This window comes from Aegilops tauschii, chromosome 2, assembly GCF_002575655.3.
Source record: "Aegilops tauschii subsp. strangulata cultivar AL8/78 chromosome 2, Aet v6.0, whole genome shotgun sequence".
NCBI classification, from domain to species: domain Eukaryota; kingdom Viridiplantae; phylum Streptophyta; class Magnoliopsida; order Poales; family Poaceae; genus Aegilops; species Aegilops tauschii.
The window spans coordinates 387,025,332-387,046,005 of NC_053036.3; the positions used below are offsets into that span (position 1 = coordinate 387,025,332).

General features: G+C 44.9%; 3 protein-coding genes across 4 annotated transcripts; 2 read left to right on the forward strand and 1 right to left on the reverse strand.

The window, feature by feature from the left end:
- The first annotated feature begins 212 nt into the window (after window positions 1-212).
- On the forward strand, window positions 213-4,718 carry LOC109756232 (histone-lysine N-methyltransferase ASHH1). The gene is made up of 11 exons (XM_020315087.3): window positions 213-635; window positions 811-856; window positions 959-1,023; window positions 1,145-1,301; window positions 1,779-1,865; window positions 1,954-2,038; window positions 2,125-2,218; window positions 2,347-2,545; window positions 3,020-3,054; window positions 3,641-4,157; window positions 4,253-4,718. The coding sequence occupies exons 2-11, from the start codon at window positions 854-856 to the stop codon at window positions 4,517-4,519; spliced, it is 1,509 nt and encodes a 502-aa protein (XP_020170676.3). The 5' UTR covers window positions 213-635; window positions 811-853; the 3' UTR covers window positions 4,520-4,718.
- A 2,339-nt stretch (window positions 4,719-7,057) lies between these two features.
- On the forward strand, window positions 7,058-11,628 carry LOC109756233 (ubiquitin carboxyl-terminal hydrolase 27). 2 transcript variants are annotated; one of them, XM_020315089.4, is made up of 12 exons: window positions 7,058-7,368; window positions 7,459-7,568; window positions 7,662-7,807; window positions 7,918-8,041; window positions 8,547-8,647; window positions 8,738-8,965; window positions 9,966-10,034; window positions 10,138-10,269; window positions 10,356-10,490; window positions 10,576-10,638; window positions 10,727-10,966; window positions 11,089-11,628. In XM_020315089.4, the coding sequence occupies exons 2-12, from the start codon at window positions 7,565-7,567 to the stop codon at window positions 11,362-11,364; spliced, it is 1,518 nt and encodes a 505-aa protein (XP_020170678.1). In that variant the 5' UTR covers window positions 7,058-7,368; window positions 7,459-7,564; the 3' UTR covers window positions 11,365-11,628. The 2 variants fall into 2 exon arrangements, with proteins under 2 accessions (XP_020170678.1, XP_020170677.1); XM_020315088.4 differs by having other exon boundaries at window positions 7,459-7,807.
- A 1,205-nt stretch (window positions 11,629-12,833) lies between these two features.
- LOC109756230 (cellulose synthase-like protein H1) lies at window positions 12,834-16,311 on the reverse strand. Its single transcript, XM_020315086.4, has 9 exons — window positions 15,860-16,311; window positions 15,428-15,758; window positions 15,213-15,338; window positions 14,986-15,105; window positions 14,638-14,850; window positions 14,425-14,545; window positions 14,127-14,311; window positions 13,660-14,010; window positions 12,834-13,514 (listed from the first exon to the last, which is right to left on the reverse strand). Exons 1-9 carry the CDS (start codon window positions 16,108-16,110, stop codon window positions 12,954-12,956), a joined length of 2,259 nt encoding a protein of 752 aa, XP_020170675.1. The 5' UTR covers window positions 16,111-16,311; the 3' UTR covers window positions 12,834-12,953.
- Window positions 16,312-20,674: the final 4,363 nt, after the last annotated feature.

Consider the following 20,674-nt stretch of genomic DNA (forward strand, 5'->3'; position numbering starts at 1 on the left):
CCAAAGAAGGCCTTAGTGTTTTCTTATACTACCAAGGGCACAAAGAAAAATAATGTACTTCCTCATTTCGAAATTAGTTGACGCTGATAGAGGGGGTATTCTTTTTTTTGAACTTGATAGATGGGGTATTAATGTCTTGCGGTTTTATTTAATCTTATTAATATATTGCAGTTTTTCTTTTGAGGATTAATGTATTGCCGTTGAGTAGGCGTAATACGGCTATACGTTTTCGTTCACAAGCAGGCGTACAGCTCTACGCGACCATCTCCCACGCCGCGCCGCCCTGCCTCCCTTCACCGCCTGCTCCCTGGCCGCCCCGCCCTCCCTCACCGACTCACCGTCCCCCTCGCTGGCCTCTGGCCTCCCTCTGCTGCTTGTTATTCGAGACCAGGCCAGAGGCGTCGGGGCACCTCCCGGCGGCGGAGCTTCGGGGTCGTCTCGGCGGTGGGCGGAGCAAGCCTCCCACCTCGGGCCTTGCAAGCAGCGGTGTTGGACGAAGGCGGCGGCCGGAGCTCGGACGCCGAGGGGGCGGTGATTTGAGGCGACTGGAAGTAGCGGACGGGTTGCGCCAACACCAGCACCAGCAGCAGCAGCAGCAGCAGGGCCTCCTCCACCACTTTGATCCAGACTTCCTGGTATGCCCTAGTTCCGTTTCTCCCCCAATCAATGGATTATGAATCCCACTCACATTGTTGAACGCGCCGCGATTACACAAATCGCTCGAACATTTTTCTTCCGGTACTCGGTCGTCCACCACTTTAACATGCTAATTGCAGCCTCAGTTAGTTGATCAGTTCCCCGATTTTCTAGGTCGAGGTCCTGTTGTTCCACCGTCCAAGAATTGGTATCGCAAATGGTATTACTGCTGGCTCAAAACACATTCTTCACCCCCCCATGAACCCGTCTGCAGTGATTTTGTTATCTCTGTACTGAACTCCTGGAGTTGTCTCTATTTCAGGAGGAAGAGCCTACAGAGGCACCACTTTACATCCATATCGAGACTAATGATTTTTCATACAGAAGGTTGATAGTTTTGTTGTATATACTTTTTGTTCCTACTATCAACCCACTGTGGAAGGAAGCATCGTGCCTTGCAGTTTTACAAACGAATGCAAATCCCATACTGGTGTATTGCTGCTTGTAGGCACAAGCGGCAGAAGGAGGAGGACATAGCTGTATGCGAGTGTCAGTATGATTTGATGGATCCAGATAGCGCATGTGGAGAGAGGTGCTGGAATGTCTCGACTAACACAGAGTGCACGCCTGGCTATTGCCGCTGTGGTGTATATTGCAAGAACCAGGTTAGTGTTTCTCACGTTGTTTTTTTAAGGTATTGCCACTGTGTGATTGTTTGGTTATTTTTTCTGATCTGTGTTCATGTTGATTTGCACGGAGCTACTCGCAAGAAGGAAAAAGATGTGTATGCACAGTTTGCTTTAGTTGAACCAGTATTTAGATGTCTAAGGATCGTTGCTAAATTTAGGCAGTCCTCCCTCAAATCCTTTGGAGGTTCTGTATCACTCCAAGTTCAAATCCTGCTACCAATCATAACCACGAAATTAAATGCCTTTTTATTGCTTTTCAAACTTTTGACGGGGTTTTAAAGTGAAGTGTTGCAATATGGTGAATCTTTTATATGCCGCATCATCTCCTGCTGATGCATATCATGGCAATGCTGTATACGAACTAGTGGTAAATTGTGCTAGAAGTTACTTGATGTGTTCTCCAGTTTATTTATAACCTTTTTTTTGTCATTTCATCATTTTTCGTCTTTGTAGCGATTTCAAAAAAGTCAATATGCTAGGACAAGGCTGGTAAAAACTGAAAGGCGCGGGTGGGGTCTTTTGGCTGATGAAAATATTACAGTGAGTCGGTGACTACATCTATTTTTATGTTTGTTCTGCTCACATCCCATTTACTCAAGTATGTCTTTTGTCTTAATGGTATTTGTAGGCTGGACAATTTGTTATTGAATATTGTGGAGAAGTAATATCATGGAAGGAAGCCAAGCGGAGATCTCAAACATATGAAGACCAGGGTACACAGTTACAACACTCCTTCCAGTAATGGAATTGTGGCACCTTTTGCCCTCTATTTAGTAATTTCTCTGCTGTTCCACATTAGGTTTAACGGAGTCTTATATTATTTACCTCAATGCTGATGAGTCTATTGATGCAACAAAGAAAGGGAGTCTGGCCAGATTTATCAACCATTCGTGGTATGTTTGTAGCAAACACACAGTCCTTTACTATTTTGTTTCTTTTCTTTTCATTATTTTATTATTAGATTTTTGGCTTCCTTTTCCATCTTAGTGATAAAATAAACAGTTTGTTATTGTACGTGCAGCCAGCCGAACTGTGAGACAAGAAAATGGACTGTCCTCGGGGAAGTAAGAGTTGGCATTTTTGCAAAGCAAGATATTCCTATTGGAACGGAATTATCCTATGACTATAATTTTGAGTGGTTTGGTGGTGTGATGGTGCGGTGCCTCTGTGGAGCTACCGGATGTTCAGGGTTTCTTGGGGCAAAATCACGTGGTTTCCAGGTGGGTGGAACAATATGCTGTAACACATCTTATTAACTTAAGAGAAGATCCTATTTCAGCTTGAGTTTTGACAGTAGGGTTTGACAAAAGAAAGCACTGTTATCTTTCTGACCATCCAATTAAAGCTGCAGGGATTTACTGTAGAGGTTGGCCCTTCTCTCCATTAGACTGATGATGCTCTGAACAAAAACATTGATAGTTCTTTGGCTTGCCGCCTTTGCATGCATGCTGACACAACTATTTTGTGTTGCTTCATCTAAAAATTCTTTTGTGCTGTCCTTCTCGGGAGATTGTAGTGTAACTGGGGGCGCTATTTGCAATAGTCACTTCATGGTTAATGTAGTGTAGCGAACCAGTCATCTTTCATTAATAGGACTTCTTTATTTGTGATCATTGTTGGATCCTCCTTTTAAGTCAATATTTGGAACGTCCAACACTTGCCTAATGTGTGCTTTGTTGTCTGTCATGTTTTAGGAGGCCACATACCTGTGGGAAGATGATGACGACAGGTAAGCTTGTGCTTGCATGTTAATCTGCTGTACAGAATAAAAGTTGACACACCGATGGTCGTTTAGAATTTTGCTTAATTGACATAGGCTGATGAGAAGCTATCATTTTACTTACCTGGACAATTTGCTAATTAAAATCTGGTTTGCTCAAATGATACATATGCTTAGATAATTTTCGCTACTTGGATGACTCTATTTGCCATCAACCTTTTGTGCGGGTAATAGAGACCTCACTAGAACCTTTCACTACTCCTCAACTAGTCATTGCTACTTTAGTGTCTTGATTTATCAGCATTGAGAACCACTGGTTAGTAAACATATTCAGACCTTAACTTGTCCTGATAAGTGAACCTTTTATTGTTCGAAGTGCTGAAATATTGATGGAGACAACAATCCCGAGCAGCAGTTAAACAGTAAACATTTACATCACAAATAATTGAAAATACTAGGCAATACATAAAAATTCAGACCTCTGTTGCCCATGTCGACTTGTCGTGATAAGTAAACTTTTATTGTTTGAAGTGCTAAAATATCAACGGTTCCGTACACCAGTTAAGCAGCAAATATTTTCCATCTTTAATGGCAGATTTTCTGTTGAAAATATCCCTCTTTATGACTCTACCGATGACGAACATACAAGCATTCCGAAGGACTCCATTCTAGCAAAATTTGAGCCAGTCACCCAAGAAAATAACAGCAACATAGTGCATACCACTGAGAATTCTGAGATTGCAAGCTCAAACGAATTCACGCCATTGAGTGTTGAACCATTGACGGCTAGCTCAGATGAACTCACACCAATGACTATTGAACCACTGATAGCTGTTCCAGTGGGAGTTGATATTATGGAGAATGGATTGACCGAATATGGTGCACAATATTCTGATGACGCCGCACAAAATTCAATGCATAAAGTTGCAAAGCTTGAGAATCAAAGTTCTCCCCAGAACAACAACCATCATACCGAATTGGTCCTGGTGAGACCCACACCCAAATTTCGTGGTGGCAAAGCTAAACGTGGTCTGCGCAAGCAATTGAATGTTGCAGATATTTGTGACCGGTTACCATCAGCTGCGGCACGCCAGGAGATATTGTTCTGTGAGGTAAAAACTAACAGTAACCTACTAGTCCTGAAAATTGCAGCGGAAAGCTCTAAATATTGCACAGTAACAGCTCTTTTTCTGATCCAATGTTGCAGGAAGTGAAGAAGCAGGCGACTGCCGAAATCGACGCCCTGTACGACGAGATAAGACCAGCGATTGAAGAACATGAGAGGGACAGCCAAGACAATGTATCAACAAGCCTTGCAGAGCAGTGGATCGAGGCCAGCTGCTGCAAGTACAAAGCTGAGTTTGATCTATCTGCTGCAATTATCAAGAACTTGGCTTCGACGCCTCTGAGAGCAAAAGAAGATGTGAACCCTAGAGAACAAAATGGAGTGTTATACCTGCAAAACGGTCCATGATTCACCTAAAAGGCGCGGGTTCGCAAGCAATCTTCGCAAAACCGCCAGTTCTTAGAAACTTTGATAGTTTTTTCTTTTACAGAACTCCATAGAAGATACTCCTATGTAGATTTGAAGCGTTGTAAGGTGGTATTCTTCCCAATACACATCCCATAGTCTGATTAATTGATGGTGTAAGGCATCATCAATTCTTCTTGCATATTCGAGTCTGGTTTGCTTCTGTTCAGGTAGCTTGGGGGCGTATAGGTTCAACACGAACTCTGTCTGATTTTCAGGTTAGAATCAAATTCCCCTCTTAGGAAGGTTTGCGAAAAACAATACTAAGGGTTTTGTCCAAAGCTGGTCAGGGTCGTTAGTCTCACTCGCCGTGAACTCGCAATGGAGCGGACAAGATCGACATTGTTCAGATCCTGGGCACCTACGGATACCCCTTTTCGTTGAGTTCTTAGGATCGCCTATTCGCCTTCGCGGATTTCTCGTCTGCTCTTCTTCTCTCCCTGGCCTTAGTGATGGAGGTCTACTTGTGCCGTATATACCATGGCAATGTCCGTAGCTCCGTTTTGAAACTGACCCTCCCGACCCCCGCTCGCCCTCCCAGGCGACACAGGGGAATAGGCGACCGTTATGATGCGCCCGTGGTTGCTCTGTGTGCTGGTGCTATAGGCAATGTCCGTAGCTCCGTTTCGAAACTGACCCTCCCGACCCCCGCTCGCCCTCCCAGGCGATATAGGGGAATAGGCGACCGTTTATGATGCGCTGGTGGTTGCTCTGTGTGCTGGTGCTATAGGCGGGCCTGATCTGGGCCCGTGCGGACCTGCAACCGTTGTGCTTGATGGTGGCGCGGATCTAGGGGTCCTTGGCGACGCACATGGTGGATCTTGCCATTGTTGCTCTGGGCTCGGCGGGTTTGGACCTAGGTTCTCCATGGGTTGTCGACGTCCTTCCCGTTGGGCTTGACCCTGGTGTTCTGGAAGCTATGCCCTTTCCAGCTTCCTTGGCTTGCTGGTATCTTGGCAGCTTCAGCATCGTCAGTCCAGATCTTAGCTTGTCGATGTTGCCAGCTATCGTCGTCTCTCATGTGTTGGCTCTCTAGGCTCCGTTGTCGGCTCTCCAACCCTAACCATCACCCCTTGCCTCGCCCTCCTCCGCCAGATCCAATGCTCGTGTGTCCAGCGACGCTCGTTGCCACCCTTCGGCAGCGGGTGTAGCTCCCTTCCGGATGCGGCGGCCCCAGCTTGCGACATGTTCCTCGTCTTCGGATCTGTCCCAGTGGTTTTGGGATTGTTCGGGTATAAGTCAGGGTGAAATGCATGCTTGGCTTGCTGATGCTGGCAGTGGTGACACCTGCGGGTGCCATCCCATTCTTGGAGGCGCTGCCACGACCTTTCTCTGTGCCCCAAGTCCGGTTCTTCGGATCGGACGACAGCAACATCGGTGTCATTCACCTTCATGAAGGCACCATCTTGTTTGCTTGTGGCGTACCCGGTGATGATATTCAAGACTCGGAAGTCATTTCGGTTCGGGTCGTTTCTCTTGGTCAGAATAGTTTAGCGTTGTGTCGTAGTTTCTGTTTGGGCCGATCATCCCATGCCTCTATGCTTCGAACACCATATTTACGCCATCTTTGGATAGCCATGTGATATACCCCCATTGTTCTCATTTGACTTCTTCTATCAATGAAAGACACGCAAACTTTACATATTCGCAAAAAAAACCATTGCATTCGTAAGGGTAAAATTTTCCCCAATTTTGTTTTGTGATCCCCCTCTATATAACAAACAAGTCCAGATTGTAGAATACTTTTACAGATTTATTGTAGATGGCGGGGCTTCGGAAGGGGCACTTAGGGGAGTGAATTTATATCCCAGCTGAATTTTTCAGGGCTAAATCAATGTATTTCCTTGCCGCAGTTTGCCTTGGATCCATGGAGGCACGATGCAGGGAGGAAGGAGCTTGTTCCTCTTGATTTGGGCGCATTTTTGCCAAGGAATAAGGCGAGGAGAGGGAAGGGGGTGGGCTGGGTTGTTTATGGCTTAGAGCTAACGAGCTGTGCGGGAGGCCGGGAGAGCGAACATTTTAGCCCCGGGCCGATCGTCTCTCCGATTCATCCCGACGAGCGAACGTTTCAACGTCAGTCGACCGTCGCCTTGAACCCCCTGATGAGCGAATGTTTCTTCGCACCGGGGGAAGATGAAGGTAACTTTCCCCTATACTAGCGTCAAAAAATAATACTCCATCCATTAATGTAGTGCATATAATTTTTTTTAAAGTCAGACCTCACAAACTTTAATCAAGTTTATGAAGAAAAACATTTACATCTAAAATGCCTAACATATATCATTAGATTCATCATAAGATGTAGTTTCATATTTTAATTTTTTGGTATTGTAGATATTAATAGCTCTATAAATTTGGTCAAAGTTTGCAAAGATTGACTTTTTAAAAAAACTATAGGCATTATATTATGGAACGGAGGGGTATAAAGGGTCTTGTGCAAAGTTGGTCAGGGTCTTTAGTCTCACACAATCTGGGCCGTGCACTGGCGATCGAGCGGACGAGATCAACACTGTTCAGATCTTGAGCACCTACGAATACCCCGTTTCCTAGAGTTCTTCCTCCTATGCCTCGACGGTCGCCCGTTCGCCTTTGCGGATTCCTCCCCTTCCCAGCCTCGTCTGCTCTTCTTCTCTCCCTGGCCCCAGAGACGGCGAGCGGGACACAGTAAGGGAGGCCTACTTGCTTCGCCTCCTCATCCTCGTCGGCGGCCTCACCGACGGCCAACGGGGCGCAACCAGGGACTCCTACTCGTGCTGTACTGCCGTTTTACTGTTTTTCTTTTTCTTTTGTGGGTAGGTAACCCCTAGATTGCTCGCGAGAGTTCGGTTCGTGCGTGGGGATTCTGAAATTAAATGTGACGAAAACTGTTCCTACTGATTCAGGTGCGGCAAATCGGATAGCTGAACAAAAATCTCTGGATTGGAAGCAAATCTAGGCTTCCTGGATTCTGTTTCATGCAAAGGGTAGTGGGGCAGGGCAAGTCGAGTCATGGGTAAGTTCGAGCACGGCAATCTACTGCTATCTCTTAGCCAGGGACACTGGCATGGTTACAGTCTTACAGCCGTTGCTGTTGCGCTGGGGATAGGAGTTGCTGGGTTGTGCAGAGCGCTCAATAGCAGTTTGGGCGTACAGTGGCTTCTCCGGAGGTTCTCTTCGGAATCAGAGAGGCTGTACTACACCGGAGGCCTGCAAAATCTTGGCAACAATTGCTTTCTCAATGTTATCCTGCAGGTAGCTCATACCATTCTTTTTTTACTGAATCCATATTGCGGCGTGCATCATGTGCGAGTATCGTTATCGGGTTGGAGTTCATGCTGAACCAGAGAATGTTTCCTTGGCAGGCACTTGCTAGCTGCGACCATTTTGTCTCCTCTCTAGACGATTTACTTGGAAGTGATGATGTGCTACCTGAGGAACAGTCTGAAAGAATGCCTCTTATCCTTGCTTTAAGTTCCCTTTTAAAAGGTAATATTGGTAACATTGACTGTTAAACTTTGTACCATATTCAAGATTACTGTTGGGGAATTCAGTGGTGTATCTAGAATCAGCGGTCAATGCATTTGTGTAGTTTTAATACCGGGCTCTATAGTCTCCAGAATGTGTCCCCAGGTGTTGGAATGAATACATACTCAGTTTTCCACTTTTCCCCAAGCTAATCTCCAATTTATTGTTCACGTTTATGGATCTGTTTGACCAAGTGCAAAATTCCCATATAATGGAACTGTATTACCTGGTGCAATCGATTGCTCGCTGCTCATAGTGTAACGTGCTTGATGATGCAGTTGCTCCATTCCGTTGTTGCTTCTATTTGAAAGAACTTTTGCAAATAACATTTTCTTTTAGTTTCTTCTTAAATTATATACTTTATTTGTGATGTCCGAGCTCATTGTTTTGTTATTGTTCATAAATTGCTATCTTGTGTGTCTAAAATTTCTTTTACTACTTAATGAATCTGCGTATATGTGTGCAGATTTGAGCAGAGTTCGAGATCAAAAAATTGTATTGAATCCAGAAAGCGTAATGCATCCTTTGAGCTGCTATGTTAGTCACTTCAATTTGACCAGACAGCAGGCATGATGCTTTCTTCCATCTATTCTTCTCTAGAAATCCTACCTTGTCTATGATATCCAGGATTTGATAAGAAGTATTTTGCCCTCATAGGATGCTTCTGAAGCTTTTGTTCATCTATTGACATCACTGAGGGATGAATTTTCCCATTGCTATGTACCATATAAGAGCTCTCTGGCAGACATTACCATGTTCCACTCCAAAGTATACAAGCAAAGGGAAGGTAACCAACCTGAATGCAAGCGCTGGAAACAAAACATATTCGGTCCCTTTGATGGGACTATTGGCAGCACATTATCTTGCAGAAATTGTTCATCTGTGGTAGATATCTATGCCTCTTTTTCGTAACTCTAAACGTGTGGTTTATGAACTAATCCCTCCGTCCCATAATATAAGAGCGTTTTTTACACTAATGTAGTGTCAAAAACGCTCTTATATTATGGGATGGAGGGAGTATTTAATTATTGTTATTTCTACCCTAGATGCATTTTTTGTTGGCAAATTCAAACACATCTTGGACCATTAGTGTTTTTTTAGCTAGATGTTAGTATATGACTATATGTTGCATATATGAAATATGTATTCATGGAATCTACTAATGTTAGATAGTTCACATGGGAGAACTACCAAAAATGGCCAGCCTTCATAGCTTGAAGGATATTATGGTATTAGAGGACAGAGGGATAGAAGTTGACTAGAGTGAGAGAATTTTGGATGGTAGAGACTTAATTCTTGTTTGATTGAAACCACATGCACTAGTTTAAAAAATGTGGTTAAAGGGCGTAGTTCTCTCCCTTAACTGTACTATTTAGGTAGAAATGAGACATCCCTGCAGATCGAATGCGGGTGGGCGAGCTTACACCTGTAAGCTCTAGCCATCCAGCCAGCGCTCGGTTCTCCATGTGCACTACTTAGACTGCTGTCTTGAACCGCTCCTAGATCTACATGGACTCAGCTAAAGAATCATCCTGGGCTAATAGGCCATAACATGTAGTGACTTTACTTCCCTAATCTTTCTTATGGATGCGGCATGCATTTGCTTTGGCTCTAGCTGACCTCTTTCCGGAATCCTCCGCTGACCGCTGTTTCCTGCAGTGTCTCATGTTTTTTTCTGTGTTCATACCGCTGACTTGTATGAGTCCACATTTCCACAACATTATTAGCGATCGAAGTTAAGAAGTCTGTTTGAAAATCTCTATGACTACATATATCTAGTAGCAGAGAGAGTAGCTAGCTCTTTTCTATTGTTGTTGAAACCATGCATATTTTGTTTTGTCAGAACTGTTGATTTTCTGTCCTCATTTTGTTTAATGTCTCACAGCTGTCATTGGACTTCGAGAATTTTCACTGCTTGCCCCTCTCTCCCGTGGCTGATATAAATGGAGATATTGTATGTCCAAGTGAATCTTTCTGAGCTTGTTTAATTCAGGGTACATCAGTTAATACTCCGGTTCATGCATTATTCATAATGTTTTGTTCCTTTCCAAATTCAGATTAATGGGTGTAGTTTGGTGGATTGCCTGAAGCATTTCACTGTGTTGGAGCATCTTGACAATTACCGTTGTGATCATTGTTGGCATAATGCTGCTTCCAAATATTTCTCTCTTCAATCAGAAGTTGATGAGGTAAAATTTTGTGACCATATTTTCTATGAAGTTGTACTTGTTTCACAGTTTAATTTGACGGTACCTCATATTGACATCTGTACCAGGAAAAAGTTAACAAACTGCGCACCTGTGTCGACTATGATAGTTGCAATTGCAAGCATTTATTTGGTCCAGAGAAAACAACATGGTCAGTATCTTCGAAAGCCACAAAGCAGTTGGCTATCACTCGTTGTCCGAAGGTATCTACTATTGAAATACACCTTCTGAAACTTACATAGAATAATGTCTAAAAATGGCATGACACCTATTGATGTCCTCTTCCAGATCTTGTGCATTCATTTGTTACGTGCTTCTATTAGTTTTGATGGTGAACTTGTAAAGCGTCAGGTAAGCACTAAAAAGGACACATAAAACATTGCCTCTTTCTATTCATTCCATATGAATTGTGGCTGAATGATCCGCGTTTTGCTTGCAGGGACACGTTTCTTTTCCTTTACTTCTCAATTTATCCCCATTTGCAGGAGGCACATTCACCACTGGTCAGGGACCTGGACCTTCAGCTATGAACGTACAAAGATATGACACACCGTCTCTCCAATTCTATCGGCAACTAAATGCACACATGCCCATTAATATGTTAACTACTGGTGGGAACTCATCAAGTCAGGCACCTAAGGATCAAGTAACAAATGGTGGTGTCCACTCACTTAATGAGGCAAGTTATCTGCTTTTGAACTTCTTTGTTACTTGATTTGTCTAAGGATAATGATGATAATGACATTCCTTCATACAAAATTTTACTTATCTGATCAATTCATTTACCCTCTATCTTTTCAGGGAAATGTTGATGTGGCTACTAGTTCTTCACCATCATCATCGTCCTCATCAAGGATGGAGCTATATAGGTTATCAGCTGTCGTTGAGCACTATGGTGTATGCGGAGGTGGGCATTATGCAGCTTACCGGAGAGTAGCGTCAACTCCTGACGCTAATGATCAAGTAGGACCTCGTCGCAAGCACTGGGTTTACGTCTCAGATGACCATGTATCACAAGTGTCAGAGGACGATGTTTTGGGTGCGGAAGCCACACTCCTTTTCTACGAAAGACTGTAGCAGCAGTCTGTTGAGTAGGAGACGTTTTTGGAGAATTCGATGCGGTAGCTTGTCAAGAAACAGTCCCTCTTTTATTTGAGCACAAAATAGCTTAGGATGAATGAATCATTCAGGTCTTCCTTGTTTTGTGATCTTATGCGTGAGACGTTCGCTGGTGATAAGATACGAGAATCAACTGAGAGAATCGGGCTTCTGGTGACATGCATAAGATACTTGTTAAAAGTGCATTTGAGATAGTAAATGAAGTTGCAGCTTTGATAGTCACCATGGGAGGACAAAAGTCCGTGTTTGGATGCTGATTTTAGTGAGAAACACAGATGCAGAATAACTTACTGGATCTATTGATATGTTCCTTGAAGCACCGCCACATCAACGCCGTGACGGGTGTACTACTCACACCTCATCATGTGACAGGTGTACTACTCACACCTCATCATGTGGGCGGCGAAGATTGATGTGGATGAAGAAGATGATGATTCCCCTCTGGCGGAGCACCAAAACATGACGATTGGTTTCGCACCTTGAATGCCGAAGTGGCAACAAAAAAACATCATGGTAATCTGAAGAAGGGCTTGGGAGGGAGGGGGGGGGGGGTATTTATGAGTTAGAGGCAAGAAACTGTCCTAGGCTGCAGCTACCGCACTAACGTTGCCCCTCACAAAAAAACCCTACTAACTACATCGTCGCCGTCAGCCATGAGGGCAAAGGCTTTGCCTGGCGGCGTATTTTGGCACGATGGGCTAGAGCACGATCTTGCCACCGCCCGTGTCGCCCGCAAGGACGATGCGAGGCTAGTTAGGTCTTTTTGGACTCAATAGAAAAAGATGCATACATCATGTAACAAATTTTGGGTGTGACTAGCTCTAATCATCACCATAGAATTTGTTTGCTATTTTTTCTCTTCCACTTCTACTTTGTTTTCCTTTGTTGTTTGATTCTTGACATTTTTATTGTATTACTTTTAAAAAGATACGTAAATATAACTGCACTCAGTCAGTAGGTGTGCACTGTAGTTGTGTGCAAGCGATGGACATGCAGTTGTGCACATGTAAACAGGGATGCAACTGCAATTGCGGGCAATCGATGGACATGCGGGAAACCAGTAGACATGTAGTTTTACACGACCATTGGACATGCAGTTGGAGTCGATTAGTGGACATGCAACTACAAGTGACCGATGGGAAAACAGGCGTGCAACTCCAGTTGTGTCTGATCATGATAGTGTAGTTGCACGCGGCGTGAAAAAAGACAAATGAAATGAAAGAGTGAGAAAAAAAGGGAATCGAAAGTAGAGTGATAAAAAAATCATAAATCAACTAAATGAAAAACTGAAAAAGAAAAAATTCACACGAACCCCCGCACAAAACCAAATGGCATAGGAGTTAGATAAGACATTGCTAATTCTAATCAAAATCACGATAAATAAATCCATATTTTCTTTCAGTTTAGTCATTGAAGGAACTATTGTGTTTTGAAAGAATTGGATCAAACTTTCCTTAACAACAAGCTTTTAATTACAAATGTGGTAGGAGTAGTTCTGTGCAGAACCAAAATTACGCTTCGAATATTTCTATGGCCAGCCCCGCCGGTTAGTTCCTTGTGCAGATGTGCACGAACGCAGCCACAATCAAACCAGCCTTCACCCTGACACTCCACGGGATTCCATACTTTCCCCTGCTGACAAGCCCTCTCACGAACGGCCAGAAGCACAGCACGATCCAGCCACAGCACACGAACTCCCCGATGCCCGGGCCACCATGAACGCCCGCCGCCGCCCCGACAACAGCACGCCATGCCGCGACGGCGAGGGCGACAATGTTCAGCATTGAGAGCACCGTCACCGGGATGAAAACGGGCGCCGAGTCGAAGGTGAAGAGCCCAGGATCGGCCTCGTCGGTGCCCGCGCCGCCATCGGAGGACGTGCTGCTTTCCTTGCGGGTGACCTCGAACACGGTCTCGGAGAGCCCTAGCGTCTTGAGAATGACGGTGAGGAAGGCGAGGAGCCAGGCGGAGGCCGAGGTGATGCGTTGCATCCTGTGGTTGTTCCACCAGGCGCGGACCGAGAGCCCGCACTCCTTGTACTCCATCAGGTGGTATATGTGGTAGGTCAAGAATAGAGCCGCTGGGATGCGGAAACCTTCATCCGATGCCTGCAAAACAGCAAATGTAAAAATCATGAAAATATATATTTACACATTAACCAACTAGGTCGCGCTTCATTATCAAACAAATCACACAACATTTTTGTTTAGTTGCATATAATGTAGTAATGGGTCATGGCAAAAGTGTATGTACCGTTGGCAAGAAGGACTGGTTTGTGAGAAGGCAGAAAGGTCCCAGTAGCGCATAGCACAGCTCGAAAGGCGCCCGCACGGGCCACGCTTCTACGATGAGATAGGCAAGGCATTGCCGGAGTTGGAGGCGTCGGAAGATGGTGCCGAGGATCGGGCTGTTCTGGCTGATGAGTATCTCCAGAAGCCCTGTTGCCCATCTCTTGAACTGGGTCAAGCTGGCCGGTCCACCGGTCGGAGCACATCCCAGGAATGCCGGTGGCTCGGTGTCCAATAAGGCCGATTCCCAACCCGCCGCATGGATCCGCAGCCCGGTCAAGATGTCCTCTGTCATTGATCCATAGACCCAGCCAATCTGCAAAAATATATATATGGAAGAAACTGTAACTAGAGAGAAACTGCAGAAGGTTTGTAGTTGTAGATGTACTGTAGCAAAACCTGCAAAAATACGGCAACGGAAGCTAAGCATACCTCCTGGCCCCAACATGTGCCAGCCTCATAGTTGCAGTCGCCTACTTGTTTTGCCATTTCGACGCGACTCGATAAATCTACGGTTGGTCTAGCGAGCAGGTCTCCTGAGATGATGTTCCTAGATGATTCGATCAACTCCTTTGAGCTCCCAAACTTGGCCTGCAGCTCCTTGTAAGATGGTGAACCTGGCAAATTCGGAACAGCCATTTGATGTTGCCCTAGTCGAACCGAAATGCACTGACCAAATACTCCAATTTACGCCGGATGATCTCATCTTTTGTGTGCCCAGTTTTATTACCTTTCATCTCGTGTTTGACGGTGTCTGGTGGCGGCACGCCGTAAATGACTTTCCTCCTGTGAAAACAGCCTGTCCCGCCGTAGAACATGCCTTGGATCCCGGCGAGCCCACCTCCGATTTTCTGAACATGCCAGAAAAACCAGTACAACTGTAACACTACCCATCGCTCAAAAAAAAAACTGTAACAGTACAACCACAGCAGCACTTGTGTACCTTGGTTATAACCTGCATCTGGTTGCCAAAGGGGTCATCCTTGAGGCCGCCGTAGAACTTCTGTGGCGCCTGGACGAACCCGCTGTGGATCTCGTCGTCGAACCCCAACAGGAGGCACATCGCGTGTAGGGCGACCTGCGGGTTGTTGGCGAACATGTCGCAGTCCACATTCAGCATGATCGGAGCGTTGGTCATCACGGCCGACACCCTTGTCTGCACCACGAAATGCTCAGCTTAATTAGTATCAAAAGTGTCATGCCGTCTGAACTTTTATCTTCCACTTTTTGCTGTTTGTGTGACACACTGATTAGTAGTGCAACATTGTATTGAGTAGAAGAGAGTGCTCACCAGAACATTCATGGCACCGGCCTTGAAGTTGTGACGATGTCTGGGGCTTTTCTCTCGAGAGAGGTACACCAGATGTGGGAATTCTTCCCCTGCTTTGCTCTTGCTGTTGTCCCAGAGAACCTGAACTCAGACAGATTAACCGTGACGATATTAGCACGAGACGGATTTGCTATGCGTTTGGCACGACACGATGTACATGGACAAATGAACATGGTCAGTGCACCGACCTTAACGATGGTAGGATGGTTCCCGCGCTCGGCGTCGATGAACTCGGCGAACTCGTCGCCGCCGTCACGCATAATTGTGCCCTCGTCGGCGTTCTCGATCCGGCGGGCCAGCTTCTCATATTGGCTCTGAAGTCACACGTACACGAGGAAGATGCATGGTCATGGCGATGATGGACGACCAAACATAAACCGGCATGATCACCATGGCGACTAACCTTCATGAGTGCCCAGCTTTCCAGGAACTCGTGGTCGACTGTTCCGTTGCCAACCTCCGGCGCGGAAGAGAAGTACATGAAAGGGGCCCTCACACCAACGTCGTGCCTCTTGCAAAAGGGAACCCAGAGGCCGGCGAACTTGGCGGCCTCGCGCAGCGCGTAGCACGTCACGGGGGAGCAGCCGTCGTCGGAGACGTAGCACGCCAGCCTGCCGACGTCCGGGTAGTCCAGGGCGAGCAGCGAGAGCACCGTGTTCACCGTGATCAACGGCGGCTCCAGCGCCGGGTCTGCCGTCGTGACGAACATGTCCACCGCCGGGAGCTCCTCCATCCTAGCAAAATCATCACAGACACGACACAGTTTAAGGAAGAAGCTGCACGTAGCTGTAGGTCAACATTATTTTGCAGTTAGTGTGCACAAGAACGTACGTACCTGTGGGAGAGGTTGTCGGGGTAGGTGTCGAACCGGACGGGGCTCCACTTGCCGTTCATGTTGAGGATCCAGACGAAGGCGAACCACGCCTCGCAGACGAGCGCCGCCAGCCACGTCCCGCCGCGCTCCCCGAGCGACGCGGCGCGGCGGGCCACGAGGGCGAGGAGGAGGAGGAGGATCACGAAGTCGGCCAGCATCCACGCAGTTCTCCCCAGGGCGACCCTCTCCTGCAGCTTCTTGCCGCCCGCCATGGCCGCGGCCGAGAGGTAGCAGACTAGCTAGCTAGCACAACACCACAGAGTGCATTTATAAAGACCGGATAAACTAACCTCTGCTCGGTGCATTTCCGATCGGGACAAAAACAAGACTACTCTATGATTTGTGGTGTGGTCTCGGAGAGTCGGAGGACAAGAGAAAGTTATCTTTACTTGGTCTCTGAAATGCACCACCGTATGCCTTCAAAAAATGCACCACCGTATGATAATCTTTGGGATAGGGATGGTGCTCTTGTCTCTTTGCTACGGAGGTGTGTGTTCGTTGCTCACTTGGTCCTCTGCGTGCCACCCAACCCAGCCCAGCCGGATCCATGCAAATCCATGTCCTGTGGAGAACAGGAGCCCAGTTTGGATCCACGCAGGAGAATGGGAACGAGCACGTTGTTATCCCTGACGACATCACTCACGTACGTATGGTAAATTATTGGATGGCGGCCGGCAACCGATCTTGGATCCATGCACGTCACGCCTAACGAGCTCGCCAAGTCGCCAGGTGCAACGTTATGTGATGGATGTACGTACAGTTTTTTTAATACATGTACGTACATGGTTTCCCAGAGAATGGTGCACCGGCCAGCTACATTGAGGCCCTGTTTGGCTGTGGATTTTTAAAAGTAGCTGTGAAAAATCTGATTTGAAAAAGATGTAGGTCATTTGGCAAACCAGCTGATACAACTTTTTCAGATTTTGGCCCGCAGCGGAATCAGATTTTGGAAAGCACGTCCTGGGCTGCTTCTGCTTTTGGTTCAGATTTTGGCAGCGGATTTCTGAAATCGGATTCTGCTGGGTTTGCCCTTTGGTTCAGATTCTGCTGCGCGGCAGCGGAATCCGTCGATAAAAACTGAACCAAACAGGGCCTGAATTGGCACCTACCGTAAGAGTTTCATACAGCAAAGGCAAATGGCGTGAACCAGCCTATGCTTCTATATTTAGATGGTTCAACGGATAGTGGTATCTCAAACCCATCAAGGCTCAAGTACTACACTTAACACCGGTGCTCGTATTTTTCTAAGAAGCCCGCTTCGATACAACCTTTTCAATAAACGTATAAAGGGCAATAAGATCTTTGCCAAATCATACCCACTTTCATATATATGGTGGGTCATCGGCCGAAACATATATGCCGTACGTTTCGGGCGTGAAAGAACACAATTAAATGTAGAACAACGCGTAACACAATTGAATGTAGAACATCGCGTATACTATAAGAACCAACTGCAGTCGTGGACCATGGTACTGTTGAGAACCGGAATCTATCACTGCAGCGAACATTTTTTCGGTCAAATTTTGTTTTTTCTGGATTTTTTGATAAAAAGACCGATAAATAGCCGGACATGTCGCAACTTGCGTACGGTGTCAAAAATCGTCCAAACCTGAAATGGATGGCTACCATGGCCATGCCCACCCTCTTGCAAAAGTTGGAGTCATTTCAAGGATGTTCAAAAGTAGACCATGTTGAACGGAGTATATTTGGGTAGGTCAGAAAGCTCCGTCTGAGAGCACGTCATTTCTCGACATCCTTCAAATGACCCCAATTGTTTTCCATGGCCTTCTATGATGAATTCAAGGCACCAACGCAAAATTATTTGGGTTTTTGACAAGATTTGCATTTTCTAGAGTTTTCCTGGTGAAAAAAGACTGATAAATGGCAGGACGTGTCGCAATGTGCACACGATGTCGGAAATCGTTCAAACCTGAATGGATGCCTACCGTGGGAATGCTAACCTGCTTGAAAAGGTAGGGTTCATTTGAAGGATGTACAAAAATAGACCATGTTCGACGGAGGGTGTTCGGGTGGCTGAAGGCTCCGTGTGAGAGCACGTCGATTTTCGACATCATTGGAATCGCCCCAATTTTTTTCATGGCCTTGTATGACCAATTCAAGGCACAATGCCAAGTTTTTTCGATTTTTGACAAATTTTGCATTTTCTGGAGTTTTCCTGATAAGAAAAGGCCGAAAAATGGCCGAACGTGTTGCAACTTGCAAACGGTTTTGGAATTCCTTCAAATATGGCATCGATGCCTACCATGGGCATGCCCACCTCCTTGAAAAAGTTGGGGTCATTTTAAGGATTTTCAAAACTAGACCATGTTGAATGGATGGTGTTCAGGTAGGCCAGAAGGCTCCCTCTAAGAGCACATTGTTTCTCGACATCCTTGTAATTGCCCCAATTGTTCTACATGGCCTTGTATGACCAATTTAAGGCACATGCAAAGTTGTTCAAGTCATTCAAACTAGGCATGGATGCGTAACATGGGCATGCCCACCTGCTTGCAAAAGTTGCATGTTCAATGAAGAGTGTTCGGGTAGGCTAGAAGGGCCCGTTTTAGAGCACCTCGTTTGTCGACATCCCTTTAATGTTCCTAATCTTTTTCACGGCCTTGTATGACCAATTCAATGCACCATGTCAAGTTATTTGAGTTTTCGACAAGTTTTGCATTTTCCGAAGTTTTCTCGATTAAAAAAGGTTGATAAATGGCCCGTCCTAGCTTGCGTACGGTGTTGAAAGTCATTCAAACCAAGCATGGATGCCTACCATGAGCGTGCCCACCTGCTTACAAAAGTTAGGGTCATTTTAATAATGTCTAAAAATAGACCATGTTCAAAGGAGGGTGTTTAGGTTGACCAGAAGGGGTTGTTTGAAATCACGTTGTTTTTTGACATCCGTCAAATGGCCCCAAATGTTTTCCACCAGTTGTTTTATGACGAATTCACATACCAAGTTATTTGGATTTTGACAAATTTTGCATTTTCTAGAGTTTTCTCGGTAAAAAAGGACGGATAAATGATCGGCCGTGTCGCAGCATGAAAACGGTGTCAGAAGTCGTTCAAACTTGGCATGAATGTCTCATATGTCCGTGTCAGTCTACGGCAAACAAGTTTGGGTCATTTATCCAAAGTCCAAAAAAACCACCAATTAAGAGGAGTGTGCCAGACTTGGTCAGACGGGTGCATCCGTGAGCATGTAGTTTTTTTAAATTTGAATGCTTATGTTATTTACAATTTCTGTCAGTATCAATTGACATGAAAAATTTGGTATGTACTAATCATTTCTTGAAATTTGTCACAATTTTGAAATTTCAAATTGTGCATGAAACTTTTACAAACCTGAACACTTTTTCTAAAATTGTTAACAAATTCCCAACAACTACTGAAAGTTTTGAACGCAAATTTTAAGTCACATACTTTTTTCAAAAATTTATCAATTTTTTTGAAACTAAAAAGTTTCTTAAATTTGTGAACAAAAAATTCGAAAACATGAACATTGTTTTTAAAATTGTAAACAATATTTGAAACTAGGAACATTTTTTGTATTTAAAAAAAAGTATCAGGTTTTAAAAAATTTAAAAAAGGAGAAAAATGAATTAATGAAAAAAATAGAAGGAAAACAAAAAATAAGAAAAGGAAAAAACCCCTAGGCTTGGCAATACTAGGCGACTTTTGTGGGAAAACCTATTTGACGGTTGTTGTGCAAACAGTGGTAGTATCGTACAGACCCGATCAATATGAGTGAACTTGGGGCCAGCCCATTTTAATCTGTTCATTAGCTCTGTGATGCCGGTTTTGGGAACCTTTTAGATGGCTCCACGCAGGACTTTACCAGTTTGGGAGCGTTCTAGAAGGTTCATGATATTTTTTTGCTCTCTTCTTCTTTTTTATTTTTCAAAATCGCAAAGTTCAAAAAATGTTCAACCTATTTTTTATTTATTCATATTCTTAAAAAAGTTTGAAATTTCCAAAAATGGCTGCGCTTTAATTTTTTTCAGAGTTTCAAAATTATTTGTGTTTTTAAAAATGTTTGGAATTTTAGTTTTTTCTCATTTTTCAAAAATTGTTCAGAGTTTCAAAATGTGTTCCACTTTTCGAAAAATTTGTTTGCATTTTCAAAATTTTATTCAAATTTGAAAAATATTCATGTTTACAAAAATTCGCATGCAAAATTATAAAAAATGTTCAAATCTATCGTTGTTCATAATTCTTAAAATCCACGCTATTCACTAGTCAAGATAGCTCGCTCGATCTAGTGGTTTGGCTCGTTTGCATGAGAGTAGGAGGTCTATCAAAGGTGCTCATAGGGGTAGACGCACATTAAAAACGTGTTCGGAAGCCCTCCAGCTTCTCAAATCCTCAACTCCACGTTAGGAGTGCAGCCGAACGGTCCAAATCCCAGCTACGGGCGAGAGAAGCTGACGAAACTCCCAGTGTATTTTTTGAGGAGTCACGGAGCTGGGAAAGTCGAGCTCCTCCGAAACAGAGAGAAGTTGGAGTTGCCAAGAATTACAAGTCTGTGCCACCGCTAAGTGAGTTTACATTGCGTACCGGTTCGTTCGTTCGTACTGTACCAAATATTACAAGTCTGTGCCACCGCCAAGGCAATTTCTTCTCCTACCACGGCTAGGTGGGCTGTCCCAGCTAGTTGGGCTCTACTGAGCTGCTATTTCTCATAGCTAGGTGGGCTGGCGGCCTGTTTCAACGACCAGAATAGAAGCTGCGCTACCGAATGGATCGAGCGCTCCAGAATTTTTCTCGAGAAGCTGG

Bases quoted from the DNA above. Each gene is read 5' to 3' on its own strand.
- LOC109756233 (XM_020315088.4), top strand. From the start codon at position 7,565: ATGGGTAAGTTCGAGCACGGCAATCTACTGCTATCTCTTAGCCAGGGA. The intron at 10,270-10,355 runs GTAAAATTTTGT...CATCTGTACCAG, and splicing joins TTCAATCAGAAGTTGATGAG to GAAAAAGTTAACAAACTGCG. The intron at 10,639-10,726 runs GTAAGCACTAAA...TTTTGCTTGCAG, and splicing joins GTGAACTTGTAAAGCGTCAG to GGACACGTTTCTTTTCCTTT.
- LOC109756230 (XM_020315086.4), bottom strand. From the start codon at position 16,110: ATGGCGGGCGGCAAGAAGCTGCAGGAGAGGGTCGCCCTGGGGAGAACT. The intron at 14,546-14,637 runs GTACACAAGTGC...TGGCATGTTCAG, and splicing joins AGATGCAGGTTATAACCAAG to AAAATCGGAGGTGGGCTCGC. The intron at 13,515-13,659 runs GTACATACACTT...GCTGTTTTGCAG, and splicing joins ACCAGTCCTTCTTGCCAACG to GCATCGGATGAAGGTTTCCG.
- LOC109756232 (XM_020315087.3), top strand. The intron at 2,039-2,124 runs GTACACAGTTAC...GTTCCACATTAG, and splicing joins TCAAACATATGAAGACCAGG to GTTTAACGGAGTCTTATATT. The intron at 3,055-3,640 runs GTAAGCTTGTGC...CTTTAATGGCAG, and splicing joins TGGGAAGATGATGACGACAG to ATTTTCTGTTGAAAATATCC.